This window comes from Mus musculus, chromosome 4 (genome assembly GCF_000001635.26).
Source record: "Mus musculus strain C57BL/6J chromosome 4, GRCm38.p6 C57BL/6J".
NCBI classification, from domain to species: Eukaryota; Metazoa; Chordata; class Mammalia; order Rodentia; family Muridae; genus Mus; species Mus musculus.
Genome location: NC_000070.6, coordinates 103,102,158 through 103,118,117, shown reverse-complemented (window position 1 = coordinate 103,118,117; position 15,960 = coordinate 103,102,158). Strand labels below are relative to the sequence as shown.

At 42.8% G+C, this 15,960-nt stretch overlaps 2 protein-coding genes across 23 annotated transcripts in view; one reads left to right on the top strand and one right to left on the bottom strand.

Annotated features, from left to right (window-relative positions):
• The window catches only part of Mier1 (MEIR1 treanscription regulator), a 51,431-nt gene extending 47,637 nt beyond the window's left edge, over nucleotides 1-3,794 (bottom strand). For 2 of the 12 annotated variants that reach the window (NM_027696.3, NM_001286222.1), the window contains exons 1-2: nucleotides 3,599-3,728; nucleotides 2,458-2,558 (exon numbers count right to left, since the gene is read on the bottom strand). Coding sequence is in view for 4 of the 12 variants with exons in the window: in XM_030253779.1 (XP_030109639.1) it covers nucleotides 2,458-2,558; nucleotides 3,295-3,400 (207 nt within the window). In the remaining 8 variants the exon portion in view is untranslated. Of the gene's footprint in view, nucleotides 1-2,457; nucleotides 2,559-3,125; nucleotides 3,229-3,294; nucleotides 3,413-3,598 lie in introns of those variants that run through there. The other 10 variants (XM_030253779.1, XM_006503398.3, NM_001286221.1 and 7 more) reach the window with 8 other exon arrangements.
• Nucleotides 3,795-3,818: 24 nt separating this feature from the next.
• Nucleotides 3,819-15,960, top strand: part of Wdr78 (WD repeat domain 78) — a 76,235-nt gene continuing 64,093 nt past the window's right edge. For 9 of the 11 annotated variants that reach the window (XR_376319.4, XR_376318.3, XM_030253560.1 and 6 more), the window contains exons 1-2: nucleotides 3,836-4,008; nucleotides 14,714-14,891. Coding sequence is in view for 8 of the 11 variants with exons in the window: in XM_030253560.1 (XP_030109420.1) it covers nucleotides 3,962-4,008; nucleotides 14,714-14,891 (225 nt within the window). In the remaining 3 variants the exon portion in view is untranslated. Of the gene's footprint in view, nucleotides 4,009-14,713; nucleotides 14,892-15,960 lie in introns of all 11 variants that reach the window. The other 2 variants (NM_146254.4, XM_030253561.1) reach the window with 2 other exon arrangements.

Sequence of the window (15,960 nt, the reverse complement as noted above, 5' to 3'; positions counted from 1 at the left end):
AGCTTCCTCCCCCCACAAATTCTTGGAGGGAAATAAATATTTTAGCACTGATACAGTTATATTAAGTTAAGGGACTACCTTGGACTTTTTAAAATGTCAGCTCTTATCCAAATAGTTCTCACTGGATGAAAAAACAAAAAAACAAACAAACAAAAAAAACCCTGAAGACAAAAACTAATGGATGTATGTGGGCACAGGTTAAAAATAATAAAGGGTTCAGGGGGCAGTTTGCACTAAAATATGCAAGGTAAATATATGTGGATTATTGCTGGCCACTGAAGGGAAAACTGGAGTATTGCTGAATTTTAGTATTATAGTTCAAGTTGCTTTAGTCTATTGAGTCTTTGATTCTTCAGTTAAAACATTAATAAAAATTTCAACTATGGTAAAGAGCAGACTCAAGATTCCTTAACTACTTACTGAGTGAGCCCTCAAAGTCAGAAAATCAGGCACTTATTGTTAAATGCCTTTAAACTGATTGATATTTCCAATCAATATTATTACCATCAAATGGCATTATCCTCTGTAGGGGAAAATTCCCTCTACATATTCCCTGTTAGAAAAATAAAGTGTTCTGGGGTGTTTCCTAGACATTCTAGCGATGAGGAGAAATAGCTTTAATCCTGTAGGTCACACGTAACACATTACTATTGAGCTCAGTATACTTGCATTTCATTCTCTCCACAGTCCCATTGTTCAGAGTCTAAGAAGCCACCTTCAGAAAAGCTATGTCCTTCTGGAAACCCTTCCTTACCCCCTTGGTATGTGTAGCAATTCACTAGCCCTATCTTGGTTAAGTAGGGCTTGCCATCCTCAGTCAGGTAAGATCTGTCAGGAAGTCCTGCTGCCAAGCTTTTCTGCCAGACTGTGTGTACAGGCTTCCAGAGACTCACTACACCTCTTGAAGAGGCTACCTACTCTTTTCACACACAGTCCAGATGCTTGGCTCATTCTCCCCTGCCTGCAAAGCTAGAAGTGACTTCTCCATCCATTTCACCCATCACTCCAGTTCTTCAGTACTCTGCCTAAGTCCACGAGGCATTCTCTTTGTATTCAGATGTAATCAGCCAAAATTTATTCTTGGGCTCACAAAAAAGAAAAGAAAACAAACAAAAAACATGTATCTGAAAGCAGGACATGGCAGAGTAAATGCGTAGGAAAAATTCACCAATAACCTGATCAAAATCATTAGAATTTATTAATGTGACATCCACTAATATCCAATGTAGTTGAGTCTGTTAGAGTTCTATATTAAAATGAGTTAAACTAAAAAATAAAATTGTAGCTAATTCCAACTTTTATGCAAGGTTTTTGGTTTCTAAAAACAAAGAAAAAAAGGGAATACTAGATTAGGCCTAATTAAACCTAAGAAGCCTCCTTATTTTGAGGAAAATTAATATTAATTTTTACCACGTTAAGCTACTCACAACTATTCTCTCCAGTAGTGTATTTTTTTTTCATGGCAATTACTGAATTCTCAATGCAAACATAAAATGAGGGCTTGGGGTAGAACTCAGTGGTAAAATACTTGCCTAGCATATGAGGCCCTGGGTTCAAGCTCCAATACTATAAAAAAGTTATTAAACAACTTACAGTAGCTATAAGGGACATATGTATGACAGTGCATGTATGTGTATGCATGCACGATGCACACACATGCATGCACTCACAAATACACACACACACACTCTCCCGAGATATCTAGTTGCTAACAAATATACTTAGGATCACAATTAGACTTCAATTAGTACTTCAACCAACAAAAACTACCTTGACAACTTACATTTGCCTAAGATATACAACCTTTTATTCAGCACCAACACCTGATTCAAAAACTAGTAATATGTCTGTGACTTCTAGGCATATCTGTTTATGCAACTCAAAGAGTAGCTCTCAAAGTACATCAAGAAATACATGTAACATTTTCAAGTCCACGAGTCCTCTTTGAAAACTATTTTCTGAACTCCTTCCTAAAACTTTTCTTAGGAAATACAGCCTACACTGTATGTGTGAAGACAAAGTACCTAGAATGGTGTTCTTCTTCAATGACCTCTGAACTTATCTTGACTTTAGTGGGCAGGACTACAGGATGCAAAGCACAGCAGCACATTACATATGGAGGCTCCACAACCAACAGAAATTATCTTTTCCTTTGTTCTTTTATTAATGCCATCCTAAAACACGTAGAGAAATTTGACCCTTCAAAGGATAGTTTGGGTTCCTTTCATAATCTTTTTCATATAATTTCATCCAGTGGCCTTATTTTATCATCTTATCAATATTTGCAAACTAGTTATAAATCTTAACGTTGCTGATGTCACTTTTATATCACCCAAAGTCTTGGAAGGGTTGGCCATTAGCACGCCTACAACACCAGCACAGACAATAATCATGTTTTTATTACATGAGGGAGCTTGCCTTTGCCCTCCCTTCATCTCCAGTCGTGCCCTTGCCTACCAGCATCACATCCGTCTTGTCTGCATTGAACCTCAACCAGTTGGTTCTTAACCACGTCCGAAACTCAGCCAGGCACTGGGAGAATCGAGCCACCACACCATCTGGATTAAAGGAAAGAAAGCCTCAGTAGCAAAGAGACAGAGACAGTTACCTCAAGCTCACTCAGTCTCACATTTTCAAAAGATGTCCCAGAACCAGGTCAACCGCCCCGTGGGAATTTCAGCAAAATGAAACAAAGATTGAGTCCTGCAATTTATAAGCAATGCTAAAGATTACAAAGAACCCAATAATTACATTTCTGTATTTCACCCATGATTTGAGAAAAGTCTAGTCAATTCCGGGTCATCTCCGTTAAGCGGTCTTAGAAACCTAGCTGGTCTTAAAATTGCCTAAGGTCTTCTGCAAAATTACAAAAATTGAGGTTTAATAGAAAAACTGAAGCCCTCCCCGGGAGTGGGGGAAGAGACTTGCCCAAGGTCACACAACATGCAAGGACCAGAGATGGGAACCAGGCCAGCAAGCATCTACATTACAAGCTAAAAGAATAAGGCCACTCGCGGGGGAGATAGGCACTGGGAGCGGCTGGTTCCCTGCAATGCTGTCTCTGAGTCTCTCGCCCCTCTAGCTCCCTCCGACAACGGCAGGTTGACCCAGGTTGCGCCTATCACCTCAAGGGATGCTCTGCTAAGAGAGCCAACCTCAACTGGCTGGACAGCTAGAGAAATCAGGGGCACAGAGGTGGAGCCACGGGGGAGTGGCCAGGAAGCCACACCCCTGCCGCGGAGCGAGGGCCGACCGAAAAGGGCGGGAGCTGGCCTGCCCGCCCCGCAAACTCACTCCGCAGCGTAATCCCGGCGCGCCGCGGAAGCGGCGAAGATTGGGCGCCGCCGCCGCCACCGCGAAGGCCGAAAGACCGGGGAGGGGCGGGGCGGAAACTACGCATGCGCGCCAGACGGCAGCGCCTCCAAGCCGCCAGCCCTCCCGGTACACTCGGGCAGCCCCGCCCCGGAAGTTAGGAGTCTTCCGGGCGGCGCTCTCCCGTGGGGGGAGGGGAAGTGGGGAAAAGGAGACTGCGAGCGCCCCTGGGGCCCCGGTTCCCGATCGAAGGATGGGTAAGATGGTCTGTGGAGGCTGCACTTACAGCCGCCGCTGCTGCCGCCGCCTCCGCTGCTGCCGCCGCCGCCTGGAGACGCCCCATCCATCCGCCTGCAGCCGGGAGACTCGCAGCCTGGGAGGGGCCTAGGGCCTGGGCCGCCCGCCTCCTCCGAATCGTCGCCCGAGCTTCCTCCAGCTCCACCAACCCTCTACCCTCCCCTCCGCCTCCGCCCTCCTCCTCCACCTCGAGCGGCCAGCCAACCGCGCGGCCGCTTCTTGAGCCAGGCTCCGCGGTCGCCATGGCGCCCGGCAAACATTCCTGAGCTGCTGAGCGGGCAGTTGGGAGTCCGGGCATCGCCGAACCTGCTGGGGAAGGGGGCGCCGAGCCCTGGTCTAAAAAGTCACCACCATGCATAGCTCTCCGACGAGCACCCGCAAGCAGGCCAGCTTCGCCGCGTAAGTTCCGCACTAGATCCGTGTGGCCCGTTCCTCTAGATCCCGGAGAGACAGCCAGCCCTTCGGTTTGGAAAGGGGTTCCCAACGCATTCGATCCCGCGGAGCCCCCCAGGCAGCGCCGGATCCTCTGGCTTGATTCGGTCTGTGTAAAAACTCCCGCTGCCGTGCTAGACCGGAGTTTGTCGAGGACCACCCTGCCTATTTCTTCCAAGCGCTTTTTCTTGTATTCTTTCATTAGGTCTCTCAACTTCCAAGCTGTCTCGTGTTCTGGCTCCTTGGTCTCTGAGCAACCAAAGCTAATTTTAATATGTACGCCAGCAGAGGATTTTTTTTTTTCATCTCTTTCTGCCAGCTTACCTTAAGACTCTTAACTGCTTAGTTCATGCCGCTAAGCTAGGAGAAAGGCCCAAAGATAATGTGGACTCGTGTGGCGTTGAACTTGGAAGTGGTTTGAATTTTCATTAAAATATTCCCCCTTTCATGCTCGAACATTTCAGTGGTTTTGCGGTCTTCCCAGAGCAGCCACATCTTTTCTTCCAACATCCTCTCAGCTAATTCGCCCTTTGAACTTACTGAAAGTTCTGAGGAGAGAGCCTTGCATTTGCCCTTGAGTTAAGTGCTCAGCCTTACATCGCTTCTCCGAAAAAGCGCTTTCCAATAGCTTACAACAGTCGGTTGGCACTTTAGTTGTTAACTAGCCAGTCACCAGCTTTGATCTAAATGACCACTTACTTTACTGAGTTTTGAAATGCTTCAGTTAGCTAATAGGACATTTTTCAATCTTCACTAGGCTCGTGGCTAGTTTCTGCTGTTATGTATCAATGTCTGTTTGTGTTTATAGATCAGGGTCTTTCGCCCTGTGTAGCCCTGGCTGATATGGAACTGGTTTGAAAGTGCTGGGATTAAATAAAGGCTTGGGCCACCTGGCCTGGCCTTCTTTTTCAAAATAGTTTACTAATCTGTCTCCTTCCTAAATATGTGTTGTGGAGGCAGGTGGTTCACTTCGTTGTTGCCTTGTGCCTTTCAAAGTTAAGTATATGCATGATTCACAAGTTTTCTTATCTCTTCAAGATCTCTCTCAAGAAAACAAAACTGAAGCAATTACACCCAGTGTGCTCGAAATTCATCCTCAGCGCTGTAATTTACTGCCCCTTTGTTTCCAGTCCGCAGCCATCCCAGTTCATTAAACTGCAACCCTTGCACTTCCTCGGTATGGGTCCTGCATCTTTACTGCCAAGCATTGAGGGCCACTTCACTTCGTCAAGTAGCTGTGCTCTCCAGACCTAACAGTCATTTCTGCATTGGAATAGCTGGCTGAATCGTCTGCTTGCCAACACCCTCCACATAGTAGTCTGCACAAAACTTCCTTAAGCTTTTCCCTTTCCCTCTGAGCTCCCTTTCTTCCAAGTCCCCACGGGATCTGGCTTTGGATTATGCCCCTTGAGTATGATGTAACATCCCGCAGCACGCACACACACGCACATATACACACACATAGGCCAGGAACGCTATTACGCTTCGAGTTTATCCCCATGAGTATATTATATTCTCCAGGTTTTTTTTTTTCCTTAGTTTTTCAAGACAGGGTTTCTGGAACTCTCTGTAAACCAGGCTGGCTCTAATTCACAGAGATCTTCCTGCCTCTGCCTCCAACCTCTTGGGATTGTGGGTGTGCCCCCCCCCCCCCCAGCTCATATTATGTCCTCTTTTGTTTTGTGCACTGCTGTAGACTCTTACCTAGAATGGAGAACATCTTTAGTACACATTGGTAAACTGAACAAATAAGTAGATACATACACATTTGTAGCTTGTTACTTAAGTTTTTTTCCTTGCTTAATTTCTGTTTTGCCTTTATGGAGATATTAAAGTGAAACTAAATTAAATTTATACAAATTAAGACAAAAATGATATAACACTTATTAATGCAAAACAAACACAAAAGCTACCATGATTTTCATTTCAAAGGGGATAAGATGGTTTACTCTGGGGCTTAGTGTGAGTGACCATGGCCTGGGAACAGGCATTCAGGTTTCCTAAACACCAGGTTCCAGTGTGGTAAATGTCTCATGAGACTTGATAGGAATGACAAATCGTAAGTCAAGGCACTTTTTACATACACTGGTGGACAGGGATGCTGGTAGGTTTCAGCAGAGTGGGGAACTTTCTGTCATAGCCCTTGGGTACTCTGATAACAGTCTTAAGGCCTTTTAGTTGATGGAAACCAGTGGTCTGCCAGTACATTCCAAAGGATTTCACCTGGTAATCAAAAGGATGTGGTAGGCAAGAAAAGGCAATTGAGGGCCAAAGGAAAGGAAGTAAGTAAGTTATAAACAGGCTCTGTACTCGAAACATTACAACCTCTCCATAATCCCTGAGGTTTAATCTGTTAATCAGCCTTTGTAGAATGTTCAGTGTAAGGTGTGGCTTCTTTCCCAAAACATTAGCTTGCACTCTTACAGGAGCTGAAATTCGGAAATTTAAAAAATGGCCTTTGTAATAAATGCATGGTCCTTAACCAAAGATAGGATAAGATTAGAGATGTGAGCTACCATAACTTTACCTGACTAACACAACATTTCAAGCCTAGTTATTGCTTTAACTTATTGTCTCTCATTGTTTTTTTTTAGAGTTTATCTCTAATTTTATAAAATATCTCTTGAGGAATTTACCAAGTTTTTGCTTTCTTGTTTTTTCCACATTGCAATCTTCCTATTAGCTTCACAAACTCTCCCATTGTGCTAAAAACAACCTTTAACTCTCTTTACCCCTTTCTCTACCCAGTTGTTTTATTCCAGTTCCTTACACATTCTCATCTTGTTGTTTATTGAGTATTCATTTGTTTATTGTTATAATTTAAAGAGAGGTGGGTGTATGGCAAAGACTTGACAATGAGATTACCCTTCAAAATGAGCTGAACCAGAGAGAGCCTCACTACTATTGAGTTGGCTGGGGGAATATGGGAGGGGGCATGACTGGACCTTGAAGCAGGTGAACATTAGAAGATATAGAGCATCCTACAGGGACACAACATGATGGGACTTTGAAGGAGAGTTGGAGAGAGTATTCAACTTCAGAATCTCAGAAAGAAGAGATGGTGGCCAAGTATAGCATAGCATGAGTCCTGAAGAAAGTAGCCTTCAGATCCCCAGGGCAGAGAGAGTTCTGGTTCCCACAGGTTTCCAGAGAGCTAGACAGGCCATACCTAGGTATCTAGCCAGGCCTGCCGAGCCCCCACTAGGAAGGGCCATGAACTTAGCCTTCTGACTCAAGGTTCAGTAGGCTTTATTATTCTGTTGTGTCCCAGAGAGAGAACTGCAGGGGTGTGTGTATGTATGGGAGGAGTGCTGTTAGTTTTTTGTCCTAACCCACAGACTGCTTAGAGGCCTGCTCTGATGGAAGGGCAACAAGAACATCTTTTCTTGAGCGTTATCCACTGTTCCACTTAGAACCCCAAGCATATTCTTTTCAGTTCGTAGTTTTGACAATTCCAAAATATCTGTCATATTTGAGTCTGGGTTTGTCATTTTGTTTGTCTCTTCACACTTAGTCTTGCCTTTCAGTATGCCCTACATTTCTGTTGTTGCTGACAGTGAGACGTACCATTGAATTTGTATGACTAGAAATTAAGCTGTATTTACTCTCTGCTGAAGGTGGTAATGTTGAAGGTTTGGTTGTCCTCTAGTATCCTCATTTTGATACGCTTTGTTTGGTTTGGTTTGGTTTTAGGTTTTCTGTTTACTGTAGAGACTTCTTAAATTTTGTGAACTTTGCAGTTTTATACTCCTTTGTATTGCAGAAGCCCTGCTGTTGTGTAAGATGTCCTGGGCAGAGACTATTCTGTAAAATGACTAGGTCTTGGTCTCCTACTGGGCTCTTGCCCCTGGTGTGTGATCTTCCTGCCTCCACTTCCCAAAGGCTGGAATTACAAGTATATACCACCAAGCATGGAGACGTTGTTTCTCAGCATTTTTTCCTATTTCCGTAAGAAGAGATGGCTAGGTGGAGCTAGTTAGGTTACTTCCCTCCCCAACCCCCAATGTATGTTAGGCCTTCGTAACAAGTTGTTTCAGCTCTGGTAAAATGGCATTCTGTAAGGATAGGTACTTGCTAAGGAGAACAGGTTGCTGTGGGTGTGTGACCAGTTTCCATCCACCTGGTGAGTTTATGGAGGTAAGATGAAAGCCTGCTGGCTCCTTACAGCTGCTCCTAGAGGGTTTTATGTTTTAAGCTAGCCTCTGCTCATTCTTCAGCCAATTGTCCTTCACAGTTTCTGATCCCTGGTTACATCAAGTGTCCGTTCTCTGGAAGCTGTGATCTTTTTTTCTCTGTCATCTCCAATTGTTAGGGTACTTGTTTGCCCTGTGATCTCTATTGTCTGATGGAACTGAAAAGAAGTGGTGGTTTTCAGTTCAGTCTTTCTGTGGGATCAAAAATGATGACTTCGAAGATCTTTATGTGATGGAGTGGAAAAAAGAGTAAGCCTACTCATTCTTTAGTTCTTATAACCTGTTGTCTTCATTGTTAGAAAGAAGCTTTGAAGTTTAAGGTCATCCTCAGCTATATGGGGAGTTTGAGGCCACCCTGAACTGGAGATTCTAAAGTTTTAAAAAGGTTACAGAAACAAAACAAAATAAAAACAAAGTCATGCTTGCTGGGCATTGTGATGCATACCTTTAGTCTCAGCATTTGGAAGCCTGGCCTGGTCTGCATAGTGAATTCCAGGACAGCTAGAGAACTACACACTGAGACCTTGTCTCAGGAAAAGAAAAATAAATAAATAAAATGGCAAATTTGGTGATTTCTTAATTTTCTTATTCTGACCCTCACTGGTCGCTTTGCATCTGTGGCTCTTACATCACCAAACTCTTGGCATCTCTACATTTACCTCACTGGTCACATAGCATCTCCTCCCTTACCTTCCCCTGAAATTCACATTACTCTGTATTCTCAACTGTGAGCAGATAGCTCCACCAGGCAGTCACTAATATCTAGACATGTCTACAGCATCTCCTTATTGTGCTTTAGAAGTAAAAACTATTCGCTCTAGTTCTAAGGAAAGCCATGGATCAGTGAACTGTGCCTACAAGCTGTGGGATTAGCTTAGCATTTTGCTCACATGGCTTTCTGTATGTACCTTGGAGTTTTAATAAGAATTGGATACAAAATAATAGATGCATGAACTTTTATTGTTCAACACTATCAAGTCCTATCCACTCACTGTCAGTCATTTAAGAGGAACCAAATTTGTGGACATGTGTGTTTATATTTATGTTATGTATGGGAATACTTGAATCCTTTTTCAATAAATGTCTTTATTCTTTGAGAACTTGATGCAGTGTATTTTGATGATACTCATCCCATCTGTTCCCCTTGCCTACTCCCAGTTCAACACGAACCTCCCAAGTCTCCCTGTCCCCCTCAACTTTATCCTTTTTTGTTTTAATTTAATAACCCATTCACTCTAGGTTGTACTGTCCATATACTTCTGGATGTGGGGCTAGCCACTAGATTATAGGGGATATATTAGGAGCCACATACTTAAACACACACACACACGCGCGCGCACACACACACACACACACAGCTAGAATGTTGACTAGTTTGCTTTTTTGCTGCTGTGCGTTCACAAGTGCAGCAGGCCTGTGCCCTCCAGATGACACTGTTTTGTTCCTGTCATCCCCTATCTCTGATTCCTACAGTCTTTCCACCTCCACTTGCTGGTCTGAGCCTTAGGGAGGGTGTGTGATGCAGGGTCCCAGCTGTGGCTGGGCAGTCCTCAGTCACTCTCTGCTCTTGGGCCAGTTGTGAGATTCTGAGCTAACTGCCGTCCATTGCACAAGGAAACATCTGATGAGGTCTGAGGGTCTCACCCATCCTGGTTCAGGTCTGGTCCTCTCCCTCACTGGCATTGTTTTAACCCTGAATCTTGGTTCAAAAACAGTAGGGGCCCTGGAAGGAAGAAAATGTCCTTTCACTAATCATGTTTTTTGGTTTTGTTTTTGTTTTGATTTTTAGGAAGCAGTCCTAAGAAAACCTTAATGAGAGGACATATTCTTACTGTAACTTCATTAAAACTGAGACTAGCATTGTTTTTATCATTTAAAACTAAAAAGTCAAATATTGACTATCTTAAACACTAATAATCTGTTTATAAAAGGATTTTTAAAACAGAAAGTGGGGCTGGAGAGATGGCTCAGAAATTAAGAGCCCTTGTTACTCCTGTAGCAGACCTGGGTTCACATGGTGGCTCACAATCACCCAGAAGGCCAGTTTCAGAGGACCTCATGCACTCTTGATCTCTCTTCTGAGCTCTGTAGGGACAAGGCACATGAGGTACACTTATCCCACCACTCACAAAATATGTCTAAGGAAGCTTTAAAAGAGAAGTGGTGAGCCCGTGCAGAGACTCAGAGGGTAGCGATGCTTGCTGTTAAGCCTGATATCTGAGTCCATTCCCCTTGACCACGTGGAGAAGAGAACCAACTCTGGTAAGTTGTCTTCTGACCTCCACAGGTTTGGCTTGGTGTGTGTTTTTTTAATGAAAGTTTCACTTCTTTGGAATACTTATTTGTTAATTCACTCAAAGGTGAATATCAAGACAGCATTTCTGAGGTTCCTGTGGATATGTGCCTGGAAGTTTGAGAAGTACAAATTTATTTCCTGAAATTGTGGAGCATGGAGTGCCTGATAGTATTTTTTTTTCTCCAGGCAGGATGAAATCTTTTCTTTTTTCCACTGATGAAAATTATCTGAAAATATATTCATTATATTGGGAAGAAAAACCCATAGGCAGTTTTGAATTTTTAGTTATTAGATTTCCAGGTCTCTTTTAATATGTTATCCTTCTATAGATATGGTTCATATAGTTTTTACTTAATTTTTCATAGGACATTAAGTACTTATTTTATAATGAGATCATGGATGTTTTCCAAAATGGATAGATCTTGGATGAGAGCCAAAGCTTTAGTTAATTTTGAGAATTAGTGTCATTTGCTCATTTAATAGACCAAATTTCATAGATTAAAATATTTGTTGATTTAATTGAATTCCATGATCACTATGTAATTTGATCACTATGTAATTTAGCAAGAATACCCTGTCTTAGGGTTCCCTTTGCTGAGAAGAGAAACCATGACCAAGGCAATTCTAATAAGAGACAACATTTAATTGGGGCTGGCTTATAGGTTCAGTCCATTATCATCATGGTAGTGTCTACGCAGGCTAGAGAAGGAGCTGAGAGTTCTGCATCTTGATCTGAAGGCACTCGGGAGAAGACTATCTTCAGGCTACTAGGAGGAAGGTCTCAAAGCCCATCCCTGGGCCAACCATATTCAAACCACCACATTCCACTCTCTGACCTCCATAGGCTTGTCCAAAACATGAGTCTATGGGGACCATACTTAGGCATAGCATAATGCAAAATATATTTACTCTAATTTGAGAAGTTCTGTAGTCTATAACAATCTCAATAAATGTTAAAAATCCAGTTCAAAGTCTCTTCTGAGATTCATGCAATCTCTTAACTGTAATCCCTTAAGAAATCAAAATAAAAAAGCAGATTGCATACCTCTAACATCATTCAGGATATACATTACCATTCCAAAATAATCCTGGTGAGGAAAGACTGGACCAAAGCAAGACAGAAAACCACCTGGGCAAGCTCCACAAACTCCACGTCTCCGTGTCTAGTGTTAAAGTGCTCTTCGATCTCCCAACTCCTCTCATCCTTGTTGATTGCTGTTGGATCTCTCATTCAGCAGCAACAAACTTGGTTCTCTTGGGCTGTTTTTGCTCCCTGTTAGCAGCTTTCCTTGGCAGGTATCGTACGGCTCTGACATCTCTTAACATCTTGGGGTATCCAAGGCAACTTCAACTTTACAGCTTCTTGTTCCAGTGTTTGGGATCCACACATCCAGTTCTGCCCTCTAGAGCACTCTGGTTGACTCCACTCCACTGCTGCTGCTGTTCTTGGTGACCATCCTATGGTATCAGCATCTGCAGTATACTGGGGTCTTCCACTGCAACTAGGCTTCACCTAAAAGCCTCTCATTGGCCCCCTTCATGGTGCCACACTCCATCTTCCTTGCATGACCCTTTCAGTCCTGGGCCATCAACCACAACTGAGGCTGCACCTTCACCAGTGGCCTTTCCTGGCCTCTCAAAGCTGCTCTCCATGACCCCTTTATGCCTTCAAAACCAGTATTACCTAAGTGATTCTTACATTACCAAGTACAGCTGTAGCACAAGGTACATACAACCTTTGACATCTCTGGAACACAGTTTCTTTGTGCTCTTAAAAAACACTTGCCAGGAGATTTTTACCTCAGTGATGCTGGTCTCTTAATCACCGCTAATTTCTTAGCTCCAGCTAAGCAGCATCAATTGTTCCACTAGTCCCTTCTATTCAGGATTCTTTTGTTTGTTTGTTTTTTGTTTTTATTTTATTTTTTTTTCCGAGACAGGGTTTTTCTGTATAGCCCTGGCTATCCTGGAACTCACTTTGTAGACCAGGCTGGCCTCGAACTCAGAAATCTGCCTGCCTCTGCCTCCGGAGTGCTGGGATTAAAGGCATGCACCACCACGCCCGGCTTCTATTCTGGACTCTTAAAGCTGGAGCCACATGGCCAAAGATGCTGAGACTGCTGCTTGCTGGAGCTGGAACATGGTCCCCTTGTTCTATTACATCATCACCAGCTTTCTGTTTTCCAACTCCTTCACTGCCTAAGCTTTGCTGTCTTGGAACTTGCTCTGTACACACCTTTGACCCCAACATTCAGGAGACATAGCCATGCAGATCTCTGAGTTAAGGCCAGCCTAGGACAGAAAGTTCCAAGTAAGGAACAGCTTAGGTCCAGGAATGGTGATACACACATATAATCTGGGCCATAACTTCTGTTGGGGCCTACATGAGGACAATGAGAAAGGGAGGCCTCCTTCTCTGCCTGCTTGCACTTACTTGGCAGCACATCTGTTGGAGCCTACTTCGTCAAGATGCCAGCTTATTCAGAAAACCAGCTGAAACACCCAGCCTCATGGGACTGTGCAACTACTAGATTCTTGGGATTCCCATTCACACCTGCCATTTGTTGGGTTAGTTGGACTGCACACTGTAAGTCATTCCAATAAATTCCCTTAATATGTGGAGACATTTCATAAGTTCTGTGACTCTAGAGAAACCTAATACATAGCCCAAGAAGGAGTTTTTCCCTATTGCTAAAGCAATGCCTATCCAGCAATTGTTAGCCTTACCAAATGGAAAAACAAAAATAAGCCTAATCACAAATTTTAAATGTCTTTTTTAATAAAGGGGAAAATAAAAATTCTTTCTGCTCTACATCAGTTATTTTAAGATCATGACTAGGAGACAATAGTTAAGAAAATCTTACTAATGTAACAGAACCAGTAGTATAATTTAGTATCTTTAAACTACAGTCAACTTGTTATAAGCTTGTTTATTTTCCTATAAACCTTACTGCAACACATTTCAGTTCTAGATCCTATTTGTCCTGTTTGCATTTTGAAACATCCTTCACTTTAAGGCAAAGTTACATCCAGTCCTTTCTCATCAGAAAGTCTTTCAGCCTGTTTTAACCTTTATCGAAAATGTGTATGAGCCCTTTGCCTATTTGCTTAAAACTTGTATTTAGTGAGGCATGGGGTCTCTAATAGAACCAGCTCAGCCTTGAAGACATCGTTCTTGTGCCAACAAATTAACCCAGTTTTTAGAGGTTTAAATCCTATTATAACAGGTACTTGGGAACATTTTCTTCTAAAAGTGTTTACTTTTTATTTGGGCTCATAAAACAACCAGAACAAGTCAGGTTAGGGGCATTTTCTTTTGAGCCAACTGCATACTGTTAATTAGGAAGAGCTGAAAGCAGGGGAAAAAAGCTATCCTCCCAGAGCCTGGGGTAGCAAGCCTTACATCCAGCTGAGGCTGGTCTTCCGTAGGAAGAGCTGTCAAACCAAAACTGAAAGAAAAATCAAGAGATAATGTCCCAACTATGTCTGTCCAATTTTACCCCTAAATCTCCTTTTTCCACTCCAGCTATGAGTGAAAAGGCAGTTGAGCTTAATTTAGCAGCTGTCATTTATTTTTTTAAAAAATTAGAAGCTATTTTGTAATCAAGTAAATGATATGGACAATAATAAGCACACATATGTAACACATACATCACCATACATAAAGATGGATTTGAAAACCAGATCTTCGGCTTTTAATCAGGTCAGCAGTCCTCAACCTGTGGGCTGAGGAGCTCTTTAATGGAAGAATGATCCTGTCACAGGGTTTGCCTAGGAACATTGGAAACACAGATATTTACATTAGGAGTCATAGCAGTAGCAGAATCACAGTTATGAAGTAACTTCTTTTCAAAATCATCCACCAAGCCAGCCTTGGCCACATTGGTCTTGCCATAAGCCCAGTCAATCGCAGGTGGTGTCTCAGACAGAATAGCTAACCTGGTGTGGAGGGTCTCATTGCAGGACTTTAGGGCATTTCCAATTGTCTTCTGGTTCTAGGGCATGATCGCCACAAAAGATACCCAATCAACGGATTTTATAGTAAGTTTATGGCCAGCCATCTTGGGATACTTCACCGACCCCCGGTGAAGTCATTCACACTTCCTAATGAGAGTCTACTTTTGCTATAATTTGAATTTTCTTTTCAATCCTGGGTCTTCTATATTTTCCTTTCTTTGTATAGGAGTGCCAGTGCACAACCAAGGAAGTCCATCAGCTTTATTAACCCATCAAAATCAAGTGCAGGGAAAGGATATGCTGCCTCAAACCCAAACAAATTGGCCGTATCAAGAACTATGGGTTTTTTAACTGACATGAAGCCGGCAGAAAAACTAAACGTTCCTAGCGCTAAAACAGTACAGGTAACGTGCTTTTTTTTTTTTCCCCCAAACCCTTTTTGTTACGTTAACTTGTTTACTTTTTGTGAACACGTTTATGGGCATGGCCACCCTGGCACAGGTGTGAAGGCCTAAGGACAACTTGAAAGCTGCCTGGTTCTCTCCCATAAGATTAAATGCAAATCGTCAGCCTTGGCAGTCAGCACCCTTACTCACTGAACCATGCTGCCAGCCCACAGGTAATGTGCTTGAGAATTCTGTTTCCTTCTTAGGATTATTTGTTAAGTGAGTATGTGGGGGGAGGTACGAGCACAGGAGAGCATGTACCTCTGGAAGACGGTGACATCCTCAGGAACTAGAGTTACGGGCAGTTGTCAGATGTGGGTCCTGAGGCCTAAACTCTGGTCCACTATAGGAACAGTCAATGCTCTTAATCCCACTGAACCGTCTGTCCAGTCCCTGAGTCTATTTTTAAATAACCCATAATTTCCCTCCTCCCAGCAGCTGTCAAGAGTTACAGCCTGACTGAACTGTTGTTTTCTCTTAAACTTTAATAAAATTGTCCTTGAGTTTCTCTGTGTGCCAGAGTGACCATGTGTGGGACAGAGGACAAGGTGAGGGAGGCGAGTTCCAAAAATAAAACAACCTGTCACCCTGCTGTAGTTACAGAGAGTGTTCAGAAACCTTTGAAGTACTGTGCTCAGCTGGTCCATGTCTGCAAATGCGTGAGAATGCACCCAAAGATGCTTCTACTTAAATGTTTACTGAGCAATTTTCACTGTGCCCCAAACCTGGAAGCAATTCATCCTGTTAAAAATAAAGCTGATAAATAAAATATAGTATAATATAGTTGAATGAATTACTTTATAACCATAGTAAATAAAAACATTTAAGAAAAAATAAACACTTGGGGAAATAGAACACATTGTTGAACAAAGGGTGTCAGCTATTAAGCAACATATAACTGTAAAATTTCAAAAAGAAAGGAAGTTTCTTTAACCCACGTGGGAAATACCAAGCGTTGGCAAGTATCTGGTGAAATCAGACCTTTTATCTCTGCTGCTTGAGCCATTTTGGAACCATAACAGCATCT